General features: G+C 41.2%; 1 protein-coding gene across 2 annotated transcripts in view; it reads left to right on the forward strand.

Annotated features, from left to right (window-relative positions):
* Positions 1 to 23,427, forward strand: part of scara5 (scavenger receptor class A, member 5 (putative)) — a 90,270-nt gene that overhangs the window by 37,611 nt on the left and 29,232 nt on the right. For both annotated transcript variants that reach the window (XM_056405551.1, XM_056405550.1), the window contains exons 4-9: positions 7,081 to 7,280; positions 8,126 to 8,304; positions 8,495 to 8,621; positions 8,778 to 8,946; positions 19,213 to 19,293; positions 22,983 to 23,090. In XM_056405551.1, the coding sequence (XP_056261526.1) occupies positions 7,081 to 7,280; positions 8,126 to 8,304; positions 8,495 to 8,621; positions 8,778 to 8,946; positions 19,213 to 19,293; positions 22,983 to 23,090 (864 nt within the window). The remainder of the gene's footprint in view (positions 1 to 7,080; positions 7,281 to 8,125; positions 8,305 to 8,494; positions 8,622 to 8,777; positions 8,947 to 19,212; positions 19,294 to 22,982; positions 23,091 to 23,427) is intronic.

Here is a 23,427-nt window from a genome sequence, read left to right on the forward strand (position 1 = left end):
ATGTGAATTAAATTTTAACTGGGAGAATGCAGCTCCTGAAACTGACATGATGTGATCAGTTAGTTGGAGTCGTTGCAACTACAGAAACACTTGGTCCACTCTGATTATAAGGTGGTGTTTTTATAGAGTGATACTTCTTACCTCACAACTGATCTTTGGCTACTCTTTGAGTGCACACGCCAGCTTGCAGAATCCACTTTAACCAGACAACAGACAAGTTTCATTTATGTGATGGAAATCTTGTGTTAACCTCTGATGGAAGAAGTTTCAGGAGACCCAGATGTCTTAAGCAGAGGCATTTATTGAAGCCCGGCCGAGGAGAGCCGGGCACAGGTCCAGGCGAATGAGAGGTCAGGGGGCCCCTGGGCCAGAGCCTTTGCATGAAGGGACTGTTAATATTTCTAGTCATAGAGCTCAGTTAAAAGACATGAAATGATCACAGAGACACAGTGACCAGAGGGAGACGCGAAACAACCACAAACCTGTCTGTACTCAGGGGCCCATTCTCTCATCATCAGTCTATGGGTGTTTGTCAGGGATGGCTGAAAGTGAGAAGCTGCAAGAAGAGAGCGTCACATGTTCATCGGCTTCATATTAGCTGATACCGATCCATTAAAATATGCTGAATGGTGGACAGACGACACAAAACATAACAAACAAACCAAAGAAATACTGGCAGGAGAAAATTAGAAAAACGTTCAAACAACAATTATGAAATTAGAACAAAAGGATCTTTGTGTGTTACTTTTTGATCTCGACAGATTTAAGCACTGATTTGTTGTACGTAGTGTAGTTTGACAGCAAAAACATTTCAAATGTCAGAGACAGGAAATCTTTCGTGAAATACGACTCTTTTAACTGCAGCATGAACACAAGTTTATCTACTTCTACATAGTTACAAAGAACACGTACACAGACACACTCATCACCCACACACAGAGACTGCGGCAGATAAAGAGATAAATGAAGTCACCATGTTGTCTTTGGCTTTGCCCACAGAGGAATGCAGCTCTGGTTGACCTCCCTCTGTCTCCTCTCTGCCCTGACCGTGACACTGTCCAGCCAGCCTGTCTGTCTCACTCGGGGTGTGTGTGTGTGTGTGTGTGTGTGTGTGTGTGTGTGTGTGTGTGTGTGTGTGTGTGTGTGAGTTCCTGGTACACACATGATTTTGTGGGGAACCAGACCTTTTTAGCTGATTTTGTTCAGGGGACAAAAAAGGTACCAGGGGAATGAATGTAGTTTATGGAAAGTCCTCACAATAATAACAAGACAAGTCTGTGCATGTGCGTGAGTTTGTGCACGTGTGTGTATGTGAGCGAGAGAGAAAGAACTGAGGAGAGGAAACATCCGACGGAGAAACAGATCTTCATTGTGCAATAAATACACAGCCACCCAGATCCCTTATTTCCAGGGTTGAGTGAGCAGCACATGACACACACACACACACACACACACACACATACACACACACACATGAACAAGTAGAACAAAGATTTGTTGTTTTGTAACCTTTTTTTATGAATCAGACCGTTTAGCTCTGCTCTTTATCATGAATTCCAGTAGGAAGAGAAAGATGAAAGAGAGCGTTTCAGTAGCAGTGCACCCAGTTGGTAATCGGTCTCTTTTTCCATTAATGTCGGACTGACAATAATATTTTAAAACAGGTCTGCTCCAGTCCTTGAGTCATCTATGATACGATGGAAAGATGCAGTTTGTGGTATTTTTATGCCCAATTTAGCACAAAAGTCTGTTGTTTCTGCATTAAGACTTGCACATTATGAAAATAAAAACATACAATAATGTTTGGATCCAATAGAGTGGTTTTTCAATTGCATAGCAATATCTTAAAATATGTTGTAAAATAATAAAGAATGATATTTGACACTCACTTTTCAGTCATGAATAAAACATTGTTAGAAAGACTTTGAATCTGTCACTGACATAAGTGGTTTAACTGACGTGGGCAGACATTACATTGGAAACTGTCAGGTCTGCTGCGGGTTTGGCATTTTTGTTTCTTCATCCTCAGCCAAGACAAAACAACAAGCAATCATATGACTGCTGACTGCAAGAAGAAACACATCCCAGCCTCATATCTCTACAGAGCAACACACACTGACAATAACTGGCTGTAGTCTATGTGTGGCTACACACACAGCTCTGGCTTCATGATGGGCATCAGTTCTGCCTTATATGTCACTGTTTCCTGTTTCCCATGGTCAGTGTGGGGCCTTATTAGGTCCCTTACTTAGGTCCCATATTTTACACTTTTCCTGTTTATTTGAAGTGTTGAACCATAAGAAAATATATTATATATATTTAATAATATATATTTGTGGTTTCAAGTACCAAAAATAATCTAAATGTAGTTTTACATCTCCTCTCTCAGGCTTCTCTCTGGTGCTCTACAACAGGTCGGTGAGCCAATCAGAAGAGAGGAGGCTCTGAGTCTCTTCTGATTGGCTGACTGTTTTCCTAGTGATCGAATAAAAATATAGCAGATTTCAGGTAAACACTCAGAGAAACCAAATCCTGCAAGGTTGGATGGTGGGTCTAGGTGGGCGGGACTTGGGGCATGGCTGAGGGTGGTGACTGTGACATCACAAAGTTACAGAAGTCCTGACGGCTGGTTTTAAGGTTTCTGAATACAGGCTGTGTAAATTTCTCTGTGAACTGAGGCTTTGATACTTTCACAGTAATAATATAGAACCTAGACCTGCTTTATAATCAAACAACACATGGACATCTACCTTTATACAACATGGGACCTTTAATCCATCGCCTCCATCATGTGAAGGGTTCACATTGTGAAGTCTTTGTATTGTATGTGTTGAATCACGTGTGAATGGAAATGTAGACAGAGGTGTGTCCAAAATTCACTTTGAGGAAACGATGTGTTGAATTGAAAATCTAGTTGTTGGTTATGTTTTTTGGAACAGGTTCAACTTTTGTATGAATTCACTATACCCAACATTAGTCCTTTAGCTTATATTACAACTCTCTGCATCCCCATGTTGGTCAATTAGATTTAGGCAAGTATGTCTCCCCTTGAATCAGTGTTTGCACTAACAGTCCTTTTAGATTATTTGTTGGTTGTTTATTTAAAGTGTATAATAATCATGTTCAATGTAGCTAAAATGCTGCAAATCTTGTGAATCAACTGCGTGCTGTATCAAGAGACAATGCAAGCACTGAACCAATAATGCAGAATTCATTCAGATGACACACTGAAGTCCAGCTGTTGTGTTGGCCTGCTGTCCCAGCAAACAGCATTTGATACATGAATGGATAAACTGTCCTCTCCTCCACCGAAGAATCCAAAGACCGTGAAGTTGTGAATTTGGGACGAGTCTGTGTTGTGAATATTGCTGCCACGCCACTGTGTGCGAGTTTATATTTTTGTGCATATGTGTTAAATCAAGAGGAAAGATTAGGAAGGGAATGGAAAAGACAAGAGATGACTTTCCCATCCTGAGCTGAGCTTTGAGAGGTTTGAAATGGATTTGTCAGGCATAAAGCTCATCTTTCAGTCTCTTTCTCATCAGAATTGCCTGAAGCCACAGAACACTCACCTTAAAGACTCATCTTTCCAGCTGTAACTCAACAGTCCGTCGTTATAAGGGCTGATGACTGAAAGAGACGTGCAGTTACAGCTACAGTATTTTGGATAAAACTATAAATTCTTGACATTTACGGATACATTTTCAACACTTCTTCTGCCCTTCCAGATGTTTGCATCCAATAAATGTATATTTTGGTCATTTAAACTTTGTTGAATAAGTAAAACTATCCGTAACTCTGGCACAAAAAGAATACATACAAATTAGGAATGTTTCAAACACTCTGATAAACCCACTAGCTGTCCAGCAATACACAGCAGACAGAACAAACATAGTTGAGCATTTAGCAGCTAATGAGCCACAAGTTTCCCTCAGGGGTTGTTGGAGACCGAAAGCGGAGTCAAAAGGAGAGTGAATATTGTCCAGAAGCAAAACTCCAAATCAGTAACGTTTCTCTGTATCTGCTACATGTTTGAATAAGCAACTGCTTGCTAATATGTACAAAATAATAAGGTGACCCTTTGTCAATGATGTGTTTACATCTTGTTCTGCTGCCCCCAGGCGGCCAAAAAAATCAGTCATTTCTGCATTAGATCAGAGATGTTAGTGTGAATAGAAACGCCGCTGTATCTCCATTCAGTTACCTGACAATGACCTCTGTGGTTAGGTTGATCGTATATACAGAGCTTTCCATGTTAGCAGAGCAGCAGTTTAACAGACATCAGTTAGTGGAGAGTGATTCCTAATACTGATGGATGATTCCTCGAGGTGGTGAGACCAGAGGAAACAAAGTGAGACGCTGTGGAAAATCTCTTCTGGCAACAAGATCTGATTACAGGTCCATACTGTATGTCTTTGCTCTAATAGTGCACAGTTGTTCTGAACTGTGAGAACCCACAGCTCCCAAACAGTCTGTGGAGAAGAAATGTAATTCTGCACCTAAAACTGGCAAAACCACACTGTGGTCTCTCTGACAAATTTCAGAAAATTTGGAAACAGTTCATGGATTACATTAACACTAAACTCTGCGCCGCCACTCCTTCTGTAACTTTTGAATTATCCTTAGAAGATTATCTGACAGGATTGTGGTATTGATGTGTTTGTTGCTGTTGGGAAAATTGTCTCTTTCCCAAGTGTCAGCTTTCAGAAACTATGTAAAAAAAAAAGCCAGATCTCTTTCTTTTACTTAACCACCATGGATTTTTTAGTCCATCATGTGATGTTTAGTGAGAGTTTCAGAAACCCAAAGTCCTCATGTCCTCCTCCTCTTTCCCTCCTCCTCCTTATGTTTTCCTCTTCTTCTCCTTGGCCTTTTTTTTTTTTTAATCCGCACTTCCTCTTCTCCTTCATCTTCTAAGGATCTGTCTTAATACCCAGACGTGCAGTATTTTGTTATCAGTCAGGTCCCTGCTGCCATGACATATGTCGGTGCCACAGTGCCTGAGTGGCTTTTAAGATGTGGATATTAATCAAGCTTAGTTAAAGAGGCCGCTCCAGAACTCATGTAAATAAATGGCTTAATCAAGCTCTGATGTTTTGTTGGTTTAATTTAATTTCCACTCAATAGATAAAGTAATTGAGCTGAGTTGTCTAGAAGCAGGTTGGCCCACTGAACACACTGTAAAAAAGACGCAATGTTACACAACACAATATTATTTTGAATGGTTTCTGCCTGATTCAATATACGTATTTCTCAAGATCATTGATAAAAGGGTGTGATTTTTTTTTTTTACAAATAAGCAATGTCATTCGCATCTTATCTCGTAGCCACTGTGGAGATTCGGCCAAAAGCAGTTTGAATAACCTGCCTAATATTCAGATGGAATTCAAAGTGTTCTTCTCATCTGTTGATTACTCCAAGAAAGCATTAACAACACTTCAGTCAAATTAAGTGGACCTTGTTCATCTCCTTCTTTTCCTTTCCCTTTTTTTCCTCCTTTGTTCTTCTTCTCTTCTTTACTTTTTTCTTTACCTTTATATATCCTTCATCGTTCAGCAGCAGCATGAAGAAACTCCACCACACTATCAGGTTCTGGTTGAAATTGTGTGTGTGCGTGTGGGTGTGCGTGCACGTGTGTGTGTGTATGTGTGTGTGTGTGTGTGTGTGTGTGTGTGTGTGTAGTGTAGTGTGTGATGACGCTGATGACAGACCATCATTTAGCAATTAAGTGCCCTGTGTAGTGGAGAGATTGCAGCTTATTTAGTGTTTCAGGTCATTAGAAATAAACCTAACACACATAATGAGCAGGAATTTAGATGGTTTGTTTGCAGCAGTGCGGCTTCGCAGCACTTTTTTCGCTCTGAGGTCATGTAACGCTCTCCTGGCATGGATACTAACACACACACACACACACACACACACTTTTAGAGCTCTCTTAGATACATGGAAACAGAAACATTCAGTGTGTGTAATATTCGGCTGTTATGGGCATCACTGTGTCAAAGAGCATGTGTGGAGGGAATTATCTGCTTCCTCTTGTTTCCCAAGTAATCCCTTTTTTCTCCATCTGAGGTTTTTTTTTTTTTTGCACACATTGGTCCCCACTGTCTTGCAGAGAGGGATGTCGTTATGACGTAACGCCGAGGATCTGGTTTCAAAATATCTCTCGGGCTATCGAGCCGTTACCACGCAACATTCTCTCAACATAACATGAAACAGAGGAGCTTTTTCTCATTAGGCACGGTCGAGAAGCGAGAAGAGACTAAAGAAGTGGCCTCAGTGCCACAGCCAAAAACAAGACAAGAGAGGTTCATTGGCAATATGTTAACTATCAGCAAATGTGATGTTGCAGCTAAATAAACACGGGTGTAATTCAGAGAGAAACCACATAAATGAGGGTGAAATTACTTTTGGTGATACTGCTAACAACCCTGAAGTGTGAGCTCAGCTAGACACTGCCTTCTTTAAGCAGTCACAGGCCAAAAAGACACTATTTTTAAGGTTATAATATGTTTTTCAATGTTAAATCTTAATCTGCGATGTAACTATTAACTATAGCTGTCATATAAATGGAGTAGAATAAATAGTACAATATTCCCCGGTGGTGTCGAAGTGTAAACTGATATAAAATGGTCGTAAAAGTAAAATGCACTTAGCTAAACTCCATCAGTGGGAATCCATAGGTCATATCTTTAAAACATCACTCTCTCTCCTGCAGGTATTGGACGAACAGCAACATGCAGACGCCAAATTCAACATCAGTCCGAATGAAGACAGAATTTCCACAATCTGATATTACAGCACAGAGAACGTCATGTTAAGCCAACGCTGGAAACTAATTTTGGGGCTAAAATAAAAATACTTAGGTCTTGGTTTAACAAAACAATACATTTAGCAGGAACAGGCGACCAGAATTAGTGCAGGCGACAGAATCAACATCTGCTCTGCATTAAAATGTTGGTTAGATCCAAGCTGACCGTAGTGATTGATAGTAACCGATACTTAGTCGTAGCTGAGGGATCAGTGAATCAACACTCAGGACAAACCCCTCACTCTGAGTCTTTCTCTTCCCCTCCCCAGTCTCTCGTTCCCAGGTGTCTTCACAGCGACAGGAGGTGCTGATGGAGAACGTGACCCGGATGTCGGAGCGCTCTCGGCTGCTGCAGCAGACCCTGGGCGAGGCGTCCACTCAGGCCGACCTGCTGGAGAACATCTGGAAACTGGAGAACCTCTTCCAGAACCACAGTGACTGGCTGCAGAGGCTGGAGATCCTCATCAAGGTGTGACACAAGACTGAAAACAGGGAACGAGAGTTTATACAGATGCACACCTGGAAAATGTTACAGGTCATGGATAGAGTTTAATGATGATGAGTTTATTCAGTGACACAAATGTGCTGGAAGTATCTGCCCCAATCCCACCGTCCGACAATTATAAAATGTTACTTTGTGGATGAAATCTATAGATATTGAGAGGATAGATGTCTGTATATTAAGTTTATTCATTTTCTTTCTCCATTGGTGCGGATGGTGGGTGGGTGGGTGGGGTAGTTTGTGAATTGTCCGAGCTGTCCTCCTCTCCATAACAAACTCAGAGACTCACCGACACAGTTCAGTGGCTGAAGCTGAGCTGTCTAACATTTTCTCAGCTTGTTTCTCTGATAACTTCAGATCCAGACGTCCCATGACTAAAATCCTTCATCTGGCTCAAATATATAGTTGAAAACCACCAAGGTGTAAAAAGTGTGTGTGACTTAAACGTAGATAAAAGTCCATTTTGAGTCTCTGGCAGGCAACCACAATGCTGACCTTGACCGTTACCATGATTAAAATCACGTATTTTTCTATGTTTGAGAATTGATAGAAACATTTGGGATAATGTAAGAACACAACTCAAAACACATATCACATCGATCTTATCATTTTTAGACATTTTAATATGGAAAAGTTACAGATTATAATTTTTTGGGTAACGAAGAGGAGTAAAGCAGTTGTTGATGGATGAGGCTGCATTTATTCACTTGTCTCGGCCATTTTTGGGATTGAAAATAGTTTAATTTACACGCCTTTCAGTCCTGCATATCTGTGCGATACTACCACAATATGCTATGGTCTCTTCCTTGCAGGGCGTGGAGGTGGAGCTGAGGAGCATCCAGACTTACTCTCTTCAGTCAGAAGGCTACCTGGTGCAGCTGGACGACAGGCTGTCCTCTCTGAGCAGCTCCGCCAGCCGGAACCTGACGGGCCTGAGCTCGGAGGTGGCCCGAGCCTCCACCTGGCTCCGTGACCAGGACCTCCTGCTCCGGTACACACACACACTCACACACACACACACACACACACACACACACCTACACACACACACACACACACACACACACACACACAGATGACACTGAAGATCCTCATTTGCAAAGTATAAAAGTGTAACTGTATCACAATGAAAACTTTGTACAATGTAATGAAAAGTCTTATTTGTTTCTGCTCTCTGTCAGGGAAACCTCAGGGAAGGTGAGCGGGCTGAGGGAGAAACTGGACGAGGTTAACTGGACGGTGGGAGCTGTCAATCACACCTTCAGCAATGACATCACTGTTCACAAGTTGAAGATACAGGATTTGCAGGTTCATCGCAAGTTTCGTATTCATCAAATCTACAACTGAGAAGATTTTTTAAGCACAAAATTAACATTTATACGCGGCACATAAACAATACAGGAAATATTACTGGTGCTGTCTAACTGCAGCATACTGATGATCTAACCTCCTCCTGCCGCTCAGATCCAGATCAGCAACATCACCGAGGACACCAGCAGTTTATGGGTGACCCACGTCCACACGGAGGCCCAGCTGAGGAACGAGATGGAGATCCTCAACACGATCACAGAGGACCTCCGCCTGAAGGACTGGGAGCACTCCATGACCCTGAAGAACCTCACCATAATAGAAGGTCAGAGAAAGAGAAATTGATGTCTGTTCAGATTGCTTTTACTTAACTGGGATGTGGCTGTTCCCAAAGGAGACACTTGTCCAAAATCTGTCAGGCTAAACTCAGTTTTAGTCTTTTTTTTTTTTTTTTCTAAACATTCTTTCAACGTCATTGCAGTGAGTATATTTTTACCAGGAAGAAAGTTCTAGATACATTTGAGAAGATGTTAAATCAGTGGTTATGAGAGGATTAGACTTTTAATCCCAGTTCTAACCTCAATATGCTAATGGTGGTTTTCCACGGGCCTGATTTTAACTGGGCCGAGCCCCGCCAAGCCATGAACTCATGTTTTCTGTGAGTGCTGACAGCAGGTGATGATGTTGTGGTCCTGCTTGGTAATGGAATCGTGCTGGGGTGGTCTTTCCCTTCTAAAGCTTTATAAACCAGCCAAAGTGCTCGTTACGTGGTGAGATATCTTCGGAATCCCCCAACGCCTTTCTGCCGTCGGATTACACTGTTCCTGTAACTTTCCAAAATCAACAATCCAACATTCACACCTTCCTCATGTGGTGATTGGCCTCATGCAAGGATTGAACTTTTGTCATTATCGCTCCTCTTTTATTTGTTACACAATCGTTTGTGGCGCTTTTCATGTGAACAAGCGACTGCAACACAACAAAATATCCTCCTGGAGAGGCGGTATGAAAATGTGCGCTGATATCCCTGTTTTTCATCAATATTGTGTCATTCTCTCTGTGTTGACCGGCTTCTAACTCCTCCTTCAACACCTTTTACCTTGCCATGCTGTACGGTGGATAAACACTTAACACCGTGCCAAGCATGACTTGAATAGTTGAGGTTGCTGATGCGTCAGCTCAGTGTGAGCATCGCCAGCTCTACGGAAAAACTGTTGCTAAGTGTGATTGGCTCAGAGACCTCAGATTAACTGAAATTATTCACTTTCACCTCAGTCCCCTAAACAGTCTGTGCACGCCACTGCTTATATATCAAAAGATTCTGTCAAAACCACAGGAGGGAACTGCAAAGTTGATAAAGGCTGCATGATATACAAGAAAAATCAAATTGCAATAATCTTGGCAGATATTGCGATATGCGATTTCAGTTGGAATGGTTGTTTTTGCATTTCATTTTCACAAAAAAAATGTTTAAATGATGATGTAATTTCTGTTGGGTCTTGTGCCAAACAAACATGTTTACATGTTTTGGTACGTCTGGACAATATGATTTGTAGGCCGGGGCGTCTCTGTAGCACCGCAACACTTATGGTGCTAACAATGCACAACAATGTGGTGACACATTTTACTGCAAAAAATCCTGCAATGTTTTTTTTTTTTAGCAATTCCTGCGATTTGGATATTGCACTTGGCCATATCATGATTTTGATTGTATTTCAATTAATTGTGCAGCGCTAAAATTAATTCAATATTTAGAGAAATGCCTAAGAACAGTTGGTAATGGATCAAGCAACAGAGGTCTATGATCTATGTAAGCATAACATCTTCAGCAGAACTTTATCATTGCTAAGAAGGAATTGAGTAATCGTAATAGAAAAGAGAACAAAGAAGAGACAAAGAAGGGACTTTCTGGATAACAGTATCATGCATATGTGCAAAATATTTGTGATGTGAAATTTACAAAACAAGACATCCATGCCTTATAAAAAACATCAAGAAGTAATAAGAGGAAGAAGAAGTAAGAATACATGAAAAACATGAGTTTACTGCCCCAGAACGTGAGAACTTTGACTTTTGGTATAATGAATCCCTTTGGGTGGAGCTCAGTGCTGCACAGAGATCATTTACCGCCGCTCGTCTGAGCCAATACATGTTTGCAGTGGGATTGAATGCAAGTGACCCCAGCATGCGAACGTGATTTTACACTGTGGGATTATTACCCCGGGGTATTGAGCAACTCTGAATGTTCTTCCTCCAATCTGTTCCGAGCTGATTAGCCCCGACTTGGTGCGACTCTCGCTGCCAGCGTACCAAATGACTTCCCTGGCTTGTTAAAGTCAGAATAGGTATGTCATGATGTAATGCTGGCAGGGGACGCGGCCCGAGCTGATTGATGGCAACTCGAACTGAATGAGACCCCTGATCTCGTGTGTGCTTCACATGTGGGTGGGATGCCGTTCCTCCTCAACCTGGAAACAATTGTGGGTTAAATTTAGACGCTACATCCAGAATGAAAACTCAACCACTCAGCTCTGTCATTAGTTTTAGCTCCGCAAGCCCATTTGTTCGTTGTTAGCTCACAGTCACCTTAGCCAAGAAAAGTTTTACATCTCTATCCATGTTTATCCTCCTCTGTTCTGTTCCCTTCTCCTCTCAGGCCTCCTCCTCTTTTTTTTCACTTCATTTGCCTTTAATTCCTCCGGGACTCACATGTTCATGCCACACATGTTCCTTGTTTCATTAATATTAAAGAAACACGAGAAGCTGTTTGAAACATCGCTTGAGGTCTTTTTTGATGGGCGATGCAAAACGCCTCTCCAGGTAGTAAATGATTACGCAACATGGTAGTATTTACAGTAACATCTGCCGTGAGACTAAATGCATCAGATGATTTTAATGTGAACCTGCACACTGCGTGTGCATGACATCATCATCGATTGGTTAGCCAGAGGTTGATACCAGTAATGACGTTCGAACAGCTAAACTGTGAAATGATTTCACACATTTGCTTGAGTTCATTTATTGTTTAGGAGCAGCAAACTCCATCTCCTTTTGGTACTGTAGATCAGTGGTTCTCAAAATGGGGTCCAGGGACCCCTAGGGGTCATTGAGGGGGTTTCTGGGGGTCCCCAGATCAAGGTGATACACACATGAACAATGGAGGAAATCAGTACCATACCAAACAGAGCAACGTCCGCACCTCATCACTTGACCACGGTGTGGTTTTGCAGGTTGGCATACTCCAGGTATAGAACAATAACTAACAGAAATGTAACAGGCTACAGTGGGCGCTGATTGGTTGTTTAAAAATGGGGTGCGGTGAAATTGACGACTAGTGTTTAGACAATAAGTGATGGGACACAAATCCTTAGAAAGATATTATATTAAATTGGCTTCAAACATAAATGGTCATTTTTTTTCTGATTGTGATCAGATGAACATTAGAAAACCTCCACTCCAATGCACACCAATAGTTTCCAAAAGTTGAATCCAAAAAGTCATTACAGGCGCTCTCCACTCATTTATTATTGCACCTCAATGTCTTGTAAGACACAGATCAGTGCAGGTCAGCTCAGGAGAAGCCAGAATGGCCTCACTGTTAGTCTCTTGTACGGGTCAAACTGCAAAAACACTGAGTCCTTCAATTTCCAGCGTCTTTTATTAGACCTTTGCTGCCTGGTAAATGCCAGCGTCTATCAAACTCCACACTCTCAGTCTGTAACAGGCTTTCTGTAAAAGGTTGTGAGTCTCCAAGCAAAATCAATGATACAATAACATTCAGATAATAATGGAACCTACTAGGTCTGTCCACGAGCCAGGCTTTTCAGAGTCCACTGAGCATCAGCTCTTCTACTCAATGCATCGTTCTGGCGGGGTTGTATCTATCATTTTTCTTTCATTTTAATTTCCCACACAGTCACACATAGTAGGGGTCAGCACCTCTGCGTGTCTGTCCTGCCGGGCCGCTGCCAACGCTGTCAGCCAGACGCTGTCAGCCAGACGCTGGAGTTGACGGTGTACGAGCGAACAACAGAAAGAAGTTGCGCTGTCTGGCGTCGTGCTGCTGTTTGTTTCCATCCGCCTGTCCTTACTTTCATCCTATTTAGTTTTTTGGTTCGGTCATTTTAAAGGGATAATTCAGGTTTTTTGATATGGGGTTGTGTGTGGTACTCATATATAGTCATATATAGGCACATTACCTGCAGTAGATTCTGTTCAGCGCACTCCCAGTTCGGAAAGACTAGCAGAGCTATGTGTGGCTGTGCACGGGGCCATGAGAAAAAACATGTTTTAAATATCAGTTTGAATGGATATTGGATTAAATGTTTTCATGTAGAATATTTTCAGCAGTTTATCTTCCTTTGAAAACACATTTTTTTTCAACCGCTGAGCTACCGTATTCCTACACACAAGTTGCTTCCTGATTCACTCAGCTGACCTGCGGCGTAATAGTGTGCTCAGTAGGTGCGCTTGTGCGTAGGAATACAGTCTCAGTAGGCGTTTTTAAAAGTGTCTAAAACACTCCCTCTCTGGCTCTGCTAGTGTGCCCATGCTCCCGGTCGGCTTTCCTAGTTAATCATGAGTACCTCACACAACCCCACATCAAAAAACCTGAACTATCCTACTATACCTTTAAAATGGCCGAAGCATAAAACTAAATAGAATGAAAGTAAAAAAAAAATACTTGGATATAAAGTGAACAGCCAGTCACAACCATCACTCTGTGAGGGAACTGAAATAAAATGAAGTGCAGTGAAATCATCAGCTTTTAGATGACAGCCCTTGAGCCGACCTACATCAGGTTGCCTGTTGCCTGAACTTTGTGTGATCTACAGCGTCATTTTAACTAGTATGAGCTCATTGCTACATAGGCTTCTATAGCTCTCCACAGCGTCTGTGGAGTCTCTGCTTTTTCAAATGCACTAAGCTGAAAAGTCTAAACTGCCAGAAAGCAAAACAGTTCAGGTTTCAAACGTAAGAAGCCAAGAAGGACACGCTACGTGTATTTCCCAGTATTGTAGAGAAAAACATTGTGATGTTGGTGAAATGGCATGACCGCAAGTTCTTGCCCTCGCTGAGTGGTATTCCCCTCTCTTTCCTTTTCATATTCTGTGCCATATTTTTGTTCCTCCTCCTCCTCCTCCCTCCTCTTGTTGTTTCATTACTCCCTTCTCCAGTCTTATGTACATCACCATGTTACTCTGGTGTACGGGTTTAATTGGCATAAACCAAAAACACTATATTTCAATTTGACAAGTGTGTGTGTGTGTGTGTGTGTGTGTGTGTGTGTGTGTGTGTGTGTATGTGAGAGAAAACTAGTCCCTTTATGCATGCTTGTGCAGAGCCTAGCAAGCATTCAGTTTATATGCAGTGGTTGAGTTTAAGTAATTAATTAAAACAGCTGTAATCCATGTCACTAGTTTATCTGTCTGGCCTGCAGCTTTACTGTAATGTTCATTCCCACTGCTCTCATAGCGTCATATTTGGCTGCAGCAGAAACTCTAGAAATTGTCCACAGACTGCTCAGCACCAAACAGCAGACTGACAAATTTTACAACTCTCTGGTGAACATAGTGAAGCATTTAGAAACTAAAGAGCCAGATACATTCCTCGGGAGTAGGTAGAGACCAAAAACTGAGCTAAAAGAGAGTAAATATTGAACTCACATTGATGAGGTGGAGAGAAACACGATTTCATATGGATGATTCTGTTGTTTCTGCTGCTCATAAGTAGCCAAAAAGAAAACAGTTATTGTAGGTTTAAGCTCAAGGAAAAACTGCAGTCGTGGCAAATAGGCATTGTTAAGGTGTGGTTTTTAGTTGGACTAAACTAAAGCACTTGGTTATGGACAGATTGAGTTTGTTTTTAGCTGGAGCAAACGCTTCTAAAGTGTTGATGTCAAATGTTTTGTACTCTCATCTACCACTCACACCTGTAGTCTTCCTTTTTTTTTAACACCATAGAACAATGTCGCACGACTTTCCAACTAAGCCAATGCTGTTTCTGGACAGAGAGGATCGTATCATGGCCGTCAGATGAACCACTCGCAAAGTATTTCCTCAGTCTGATGTTTTGGAGCTGTGAAAATGTATCTCTCTCCACCATACATGAATCAGTCTGAAGTTTCAATAACTCAAAATGCTTCAGTGCGCTGAGGAAAGCAACATTTGCATCAGAGGACAAAGGCTAAGTTTATTCACTGTGTTTGTTGTGCCTACACCCACCCAGTTTTATTTTCTCATTTTCATCCTTTTAATTTGTGCAACTCGTTTCATCATTCAACCTCCAAGAAGGTTCTCCCAAGTTGCGTCAGGAGATTACACAACTTGACAATTGACAGATGTGCGGTATTATATTAAGATTCATCATCCAAAAAAACACAAAAACATTGAGTCACAGGGGTTTTTGGTGCAGCATTAGTGACGTGCAGGTTTCAGCCTGATGATCTGTTGTTGCTGAGCGCTGCAGGCTGAGTTTGTTCTCCACTTGCTCATATGTTACAAGTTGATCTGAGCTGAGCTGAGGCCTGGAAACGTTTACAGCCTCAGTGTCCTCTGATCACCATTAATGTATATTTTGAGCGGCATGTTTGTTTTACTAGTGAAGAGTTCCTCGGCTCAGTTAACACACACACACACACACTCACTCACACAACCTCACGCTTGCATTCATTTCTCTTTTTTTTCTCACTTATTAGTTGCAACATTTGAAATATATTTTACAAAAGAAAACAAACATCAATAAGTATGGCAACCAAGTGATGTATGCATTTCTTGGTCTGCTGACTTTATGTCCATATTATCCTTGGATTTATCCAGATCTAGACTAGATAGCATCCTTGTTGTTTGCAATGCAGGTGATCCTTTTCCTTCGTTTTCTGGGAAAGGTCTCAGCCTTATTCCTCAGGGAAATGTCCGTTTTTCTCTAACATGGTTATCTGTTACAACTGCATGTCCATCCATTGGACATACAGTATTCGGTTATTGCTTTTTTTTTACATTTTACAAAGAAAAGTAAGTTTTACAGTATCACTCTGATAATCCAGCACACTTTGTAGAAATACTGCACTACCCATGCAGAAATGTGATATATGACATATATCTCCTTATATCAAGAGTGATGTTGCCATATGTCACCTATTAGGGTGTAAAATATCTGATGGATTTTTATATTGTATAACAACTTGCAAGCATGTACTGACAGGCTTTGGCATGGATATTTATTTACATAACATATCCACAATAGAAGCATACATAGACATTTGTATACAAACTTGGTTTCAATTTCAACTGGGTGTCACATATTATTTTAACATATATGTTTTTATTATATATGGATATAACTTTCATTTATGAAAATTCAGTATATATATACATATATTACATTTGCATATGGCTAAATCCTCTAACAGAACAAATGTCAACACAACCCTGCCCATTTATAATAAACACTGCAGGCCACATGTTCTTCGTAACAACATCCTGTATCCTCAAACAGCAAATACTTTTCTGCCTTTTTGACATAGTGATGAATTTAACAACACACTCCTCATCTCCACATACATTAAACATACATGCCGTGACATCACAGTGTTGCGACCTCTGCTCGTCTCCGCGACCCTCCCACGTGTAAAAGACAAAACAAAGAAGAGCTCGCTGCTCTGTCGCTCCACTCCGCAGTGGAGTTGTTATGCAAACTGGATGTTGGACGGAGGCGCCTGCACTCTTCACCAGTGTTGTATTCTTGGACTCGGTGCTGTGAGATGTGTTCAGGCTGATCCTGGAGGGGCCATTCAGCTTGTTATTGTTGAAACACTGTCAGCTGAATGAACACGTAGGACTCTGAGAGCCAGGAGATTAATAATGTGAAGCTCTGCTAAAACAAACTATTAACTTCAGGACCACCAGGGTGAACTGTCTCTTCTGAAGCTGAGGCATGCAGGCAGATGCATGCGTGCACACATTTCTGTGTTGCAATGCTTGTGAGGACCCTCCACATGAGTTTTCAAAACTATAACTTCAAAAGCAGACAATTTAAAGTGTTGATGGCTCTTAATAAGTGGCAATGAAAGGCAAATGAAATATCCAGACATTATGTAAGGTGACATAAGTAAACTTCATTTTGAGTGAATGTGTTGAAAGAGGCTCAACTATTACTGAGTGAGTCCAGCTGTCTCTCAGCGAAGGGCTCACTCACTGCTGCTGAAGAAAAACCTCTGGTATTCAACTCCCAAGTTTTCATGCCTTGGATTCTGTGACCACGGATGATTTTGTGCACGGCCAACATCACGATGGAAGAAAGCAGTGTGGACAAATGAGGAGAACTGTGCCAGTTGTCTCAGTTGGTGGATAGTAGAAGTAGATGTCTTCATGGGCCTCAAAACGAAAACTATTGGATGCATTGCCATATCGTGTCCATTGTTGTACAGGAGTTTGTCCCAAGTGGCTGAATCCTACTGACTGTGGAGAACCGCTGACTTTTTCATGTAGCCCAAGAGCAGGTGAGAGTTTTCAGTGGTGTTTCTAAAGGATGAGCTGTCTGGCTGTTTTCTGGCTGTAGGCTGTTGTTTTTTTGTTCTATAGTGGTATTTTTCTGTTATAGCTGTGCTCATACACAACACACACCTATAAGTGTTCCAGTAGCGAAATTTACGGGGTGTTGGCCAACTCTGGGGAAAAACAGATGAGACAGAATAGTTGCTTCCTGGTCAGATTACAACAAATTTGAATAAACACTTACACGATGAAGCCACATTCAACTAAATAATTTGTTGTGTTTTGATTGACTGACTGGCGATGCAGCGTATTTTTTGAAGGAATGCATCCTAGTTTCATCCAAGTTTGACATGAGCTGGAACTGGAGTGGATGAGAAAGTGTGAACCAAGCATTAACTCAGCTCGAAGGAAATCATTGGATTTTTGAGGGGGTGTTTCTGCCAATGAAACGGCTGCAACTATTCTGCTTTTATTCTGTTTTTCTGATTTCTGTTCAACCAATCAATTAACCCAGGGTTATTGTTTTTTAGCTCTTAATCCTCATTCTATAACTCAAAACCTGCAAGTCTCAGTGGACAATGTTCAGCCTGTACTCCTGTCCTCTGCACTGACACACACGCACACACACACACACACACACACACACACTCTTACGTGGGTTAGTGGAGCCACAGCCTCCCCTCTCGATGTGACCTTCCTCACAGTCTCATGACCTGCTGTTACCAGTTAAGTGGATGCATTTGCGAAGCGGCTCGAGGCAGCAGCAGGCAGATCTGTATCTCAAAGTCGGGTCTGCAGCTTCTCACCGTCAGAAACCTGCAAGCGAAAGAACTTTAGAGCTCTGAAGTATCGGGGCCGCTGGACATGTGCTGGACAATAACAAGCCCTGAATTTCTAAGCAGTCCCACAAGCTGTGTTGTTAAACATGTGGCTCCCATTGTGGCCAGACCTCTCTCTCTCTCTCTCTCTCTCTCTCTCTCTCTTTCACTCACTATTTGGCTTTCGTTCACTCACCCTCTCCAAGTATAACAAACTTTTGGATTGAATCCTGAGCCCAGTTGTAAGTCCCAGTTTGGCCTTCATTCTGTGTGTCTATGTGTGTGTGTGTGTGTTTGTATATATGTATCTTGACGTTGAATTAAAATCATTATCTGCAGGAACTAGAGGCTCACATGTTGCTCCGCGAAACAAATGTCGGCCCCATGTGTTTCCCTCTTCAGTTGAAAATCGACAAGATTCGTGCCTGCCATAACACTGGCAACACCTCTGATGATAAACGCTCCACCTTGTTGTAATAACAGAGACACTCAGTGCAGAACGCGGCCGCTCATATCTCTATCCTTATTGATTCCAAACAAAACAGCTTTCCCAAAATATAAAACTCACCGTTTCCGCTCCAAGAGAAGAGTTATCTCGGGAATGAAAGCTCCTCTCATTCGTGTTTACAACAGACCTGTGTACTGCCGCCCACATCTTCAATTTGTTCAGCAATTAAATGAAACAGAAATAGAAGTTTAATGTGAATTCATATGAATGGATGGCATTTCAGTCTGGTTATGTTTTCATGGACATGTTGTAAAATTGCTGTTTTAGTTTAAGACACTGATTTAAAGTAAACAAATTGTATAACATAATAAAAACAGCTTTTGTACAAATGCTACTTAGAAGTGAAAACCTGTACAACTGTCCAACTCTGCAACCTTTTACTCTGGAGGGATCACCAGTAAATCCTTGCTGACTTTCCAGTTTGTAAGAATTACATGGTGCGATAAGTGAAGCTGGAGTGTAAAGCTGTGTCCCGAGGTGAACATCAGTCCTGAGGGTTTGAAAACATCTTGGCTACATCACAAAACTTCATCTACTGTTACTGTTACCGAGCTTTTCCTCAATGTTTTCCTTATTATTAACATGCTCCACAAAACAGCCCGTTTGCCTGTTTGTTGCTACATCTCTACATATGGTGCCACATAAATACAGGAGAGTGTTGGTAGTAAAGGATTTATACTGTCAACAACAGATTTTGCAGCAACATTTGCATCATAAGCCGTATGCATTATGTCGTCAACTCTGATCATATTGTTCCCTTCTTTCTGCAGGGCCTCCGGGACCGAGGGGAGAGAAGGGTGACACCGGACCACTTGGGTCCCCTGGGGCTCCCGGGTTGACTGGCTTGAGAGGTGGGTGCAACCAGAATTCATTCATATTTACCTTGCATAAAAAGTTCAAGATAATCACAGTTTCCATGAGAAATAATAAAGCAAGGTGCATCAAATCATCATATAATCTCTGGAAGAACCTCAGACTAAACTCAACTGTAAATGACTAAATTCCATAGTATCTGTTTCATTATTTTATATTTTCTACAACATTTATCCTACTGTATTGAGCAGGTCTCAGATTGTCAGAGGTGTGGGGTGATGATATTTTAGGATGTGGAAAGAGACGAGCAAACCTAACATCAGTAAAGGTTGAAAACCTCCGACCTCATGTGTTGACACAGTGTTTACCATATGTAGTGTGGAATTTATTGGGGTTGTTCACCCGAATAAATGTGTCGCCAGCCAGATGCATTTGAAAACTGCAGCTTGGCTGTCTGCATAGTTTGGAAAAAGGACTTCCTTATTCAGAATTGTGTTGCTCTGCATTGAATTCTGCAAACAAATCCTGGAAATGCTGTGGAATTACAGCTTTGGAAGTGTCCTACTTCAATCTTTGTAACTTGTGTAAGAAAGTAAGGATCACTGAAACTATTTGTGATTTAATGAAAGTGAAGTGATGAAATGCACAAGTACAGCGTCAAGAAATGTCTGATTTTCTGATGTATTCCCCCTGAGTTTTTGGCTTGACATAGTTTTTGGATGAGTTTTACAATCCCACAGTTCATAAAATTTACCTGCCCCATAAATGTCTGATGTAAACATCACATTTTGAGTTACAAGCTTACACAACAGGATTTAGGTTGAAGTGGCTTAAAAGTTGAGAATCTATCTACCTTTTATACAAAGTGTAGCTCTGCTTTTGTGATTACATTCAGTTGCATTAATAATACAGTGAGCAGAGAGAATAAAAGGGCATATAAATCCACTTAAGAAAACAAAGCCCTACACTTTGGATGGTGATTTATTTTCAGACAGGGTGTGGACAGGGCCAGTGGGACGTGTCATCTGTCTTTGTCTCGCAGGTAATTCCCCCAAAACCACAAGGCAGAACTACTGGCACATCATTACCATTAAAAGACTATTTCTCATAGATACTGTAAAATGAAAACAACAACAATGTGACTCCAGATGTTTTGGGACCCCCTCCAGCTTGGTACCTCTTGATTCATCACCCTCTTTCCTCCCCTGTCATCATCCATCCCACATCCCCTGGCCGATGAACTGCAACTCTCACATGACATTTCCAAGAAGCATTATCTTCCTTCTGAAAGGGAGGAAACCCCCTCCCCTCGGCTCCCCACCCATAGTTCCAGGAATAAGTGGATAAAAAGATTTTTTAACTGCAGGGGGGAAAAAGAAAAAGCCTCAATATTAGTTAACCTGAAAACATTGCAAACCAATCCCCCATCCCCTCTAGGACCAAAACGTAGACAAAACAAAACTACTCCCAACAGCAAGTTGCTGTCTTAAGTACCAGCAGTCATCTCGGAGGAAAGATGTTGCAGTACTCTCGTTGGTGATGGCCAGTTTCTGTTTGGTGCAACAGTTAATAGGCTACAAACAATGCGTTTTGTATTAGATGTGACCATTCCAGCGCAAAACATCTTCTAAAACAGCATGTAAGCCATGGCGCACTAAATTATCTATATAATTCAATATAAGATATACAAACCGACCGATATCGGATTTTTGGGGCTGATACCAATATTATGGCGTAAAAGAATTCCGATATCGATATATGTTTATATATATATATATTTAACTTGAATGAAAACAAAGGATCAAATATACATAAAATGCTGCCTCCATAACTTGACTTGACCTGAGAATTTCCACTGTATTATTGCTTCTTAATAAAAGTATGTGTCATACACTGATATATCTGTGATAGGCCAATATCAGCCAATAAAATCAGCCGACTGATAAATCGGTCCGACTCTAATAAGATAAATAAGATGTTCTTTAAATAATAAACCTATTATAGTATATAAAAACACATATTATTGCATGTTCAATTGCAGTCCAGTCAAATAGAGCCATTAGAATTCAGAATTAGACTTCAGCCCAACGAGCATAAAAGACTGAAATGAAACAGAGAACGGTCAGAACAGGTTTGTAATCGACTCAAAAATAATTGGAGCCAGTTCAGATTACCAACCTGAAAACACTGAAATAAAGATCAGCAGCATGATGCGTCACAGAGTAATTGGCAGCTGCAGTCAAACAGACTCTTTGTCAGCCATCTTGGCTTCAGTCTTAAGTCTTGTTTATGTACAAGGCAAATATGGCTTCATATGTTGGTCTGAGCCGAGACAATGTGTTTACAGTAGTTTCACTGCCGAGCTTCCCCTCATACACGAGCGGTAGTTAATAGAAAAAAGGTGAAGAATCAATGTCAGTTGCCCTAAAAAACTCTTTTCATTGTCTTTTGATAGAGGAAATGTACATTTTTGTCATGTGATAATTGTTTTGAATGTTTGGTTACATTTATACTCTTTATACTTTTTAAGGAATATCTTCAGTCACACTGGAGCTAGAGATTTTTTTTTAATTGTAAACAAATAGCCAACGTGATGTAGAGGTTGCACTGCTTTGTGGGTAAACCTGTATAATTAATGACATTAACAGAAACTGAGTGATTTTTCAGATTGTTGTGTCGCCCGTTCTATTAGCCACGATACAATCTGTTTGTAATTCAGCACATGTACTCCTGTTACTCCGTTTACGATGACGCCTGAGGAATCTGTCGTCACATCCAGCTTCTTAAAAATCCTTTTGGACTCGATCTAGTTGGACGTGAACGATCTAGTTGGACCGTCCTGCAGAACAAAGGACACTTCTGCACCGGCTCCAAAGTATGATTGATAGCGTTTTTCCCAACGTGTTTTTGAGAAGGTAATCATTGACCCTCTGCAGCAGAGAAACAGGAAACCACAGACAGCATGACACCAGCCATCATCAGTTTATTTTGTGTTTCTGGCTCTAATGCATTCAGTCTCATTATTTCATCCAGATTGTTGAGTCGTCACAACAGTGTAATCAGAGCGTATCCGAGTGCGATGACAAGACTTCAACGTTGGGATCAGCAACTCATTACCACATTAATTTTGAGACATTTGAGCGTGCTTACTGTAAACAAATGCTCTCATTGTGCATCGCGGGTGGTAGAAATCTGATGGATTCTTTCTGTGGAAAAAAAGATAGGGATTTTCCTCCAAGCGTCGGGAAGTCACAGAGTGAGGCATTGGCAGATGGTGGAAGAAGTGAAAGACCAGCGTTAACGTTATTTCCAACATCTTTGTATCTTCTTTAGATTATGTCATGCAAATTGCTATTGCTAAGAAGTTTCCAAAGTCCGTGACTAAGTCCTCGTTACACTGCTGTCAACAGCAACCTCTGTAATTCATGATTTGGAATTTGATTGGACTCTTTCTTCACCAAATGACAATTACAAAGTTTAGAAATGTCTTTTTTTTTTAATGGAACCAAGCACGACCAACTCCAGCAGTGATGTATTTAGTGGCGTTACACTAAAATTGCCAGGAAAAAATAACTAGCTTCGATAGTTCAGGCACTTTTAACGGTGTCATTGCTCATGTTGAGGAGAATCTAATGACCGATATTGCTGCATGTTATGACCAGACCAGTTTTCCTGTTTTTTCATTTACCGAACTCAAGTTTGTCCTGTATGTGTTTGTGTGTTTCAGGGTTTACAGGAGAAAAAGGAATGCAGGGCCCTCGTGGTATCAAAGGGTCGGTTGGTGTCGAAGGTATTCAGGGAGAAAAAGGAGACATTGGACCTGTCGGGCCTAAAGGTGCGGTTGTATATCTCATATTAATCACTGCATGCTTTTCATAATCCCATTTATAGCGTATCTAAAGTCGATTTCTGCTGATTTCATCACCGTTTAAAGTTGTGCTGATCTCTTGATACCAAATAAGAACGTACAACACCGATTACGTAATAATCTGAGGATAATTCAAGAATCACAATGTACAAAATATGTAGTTTTATGGGGCAACAGTAGTCGCATTAAAGCGAGGCATTCACCCAGCAGCCCATTATTCAAAAGTTAAGAAAAAGCCTGTGACTCCCTGCAGTCTTGCACAGCTCACAGTTGAACCTTGTCAACACATTCACAGCTCAAATCA

This window comes from Seriola aureovittata, chromosome 19 (genome assembly GCF_021018895.1).
Source record: "Seriola aureovittata isolate HTS-2021-v1 ecotype China chromosome 19, ASM2101889v1, whole genome shotgun sequence".
In the NCBI taxonomy this organism is placed as follows: Eukaryota; Metazoa; Chordata; class Actinopteri; order Carangiformes; family Carangidae; genus Seriola; species Seriola aureovittata.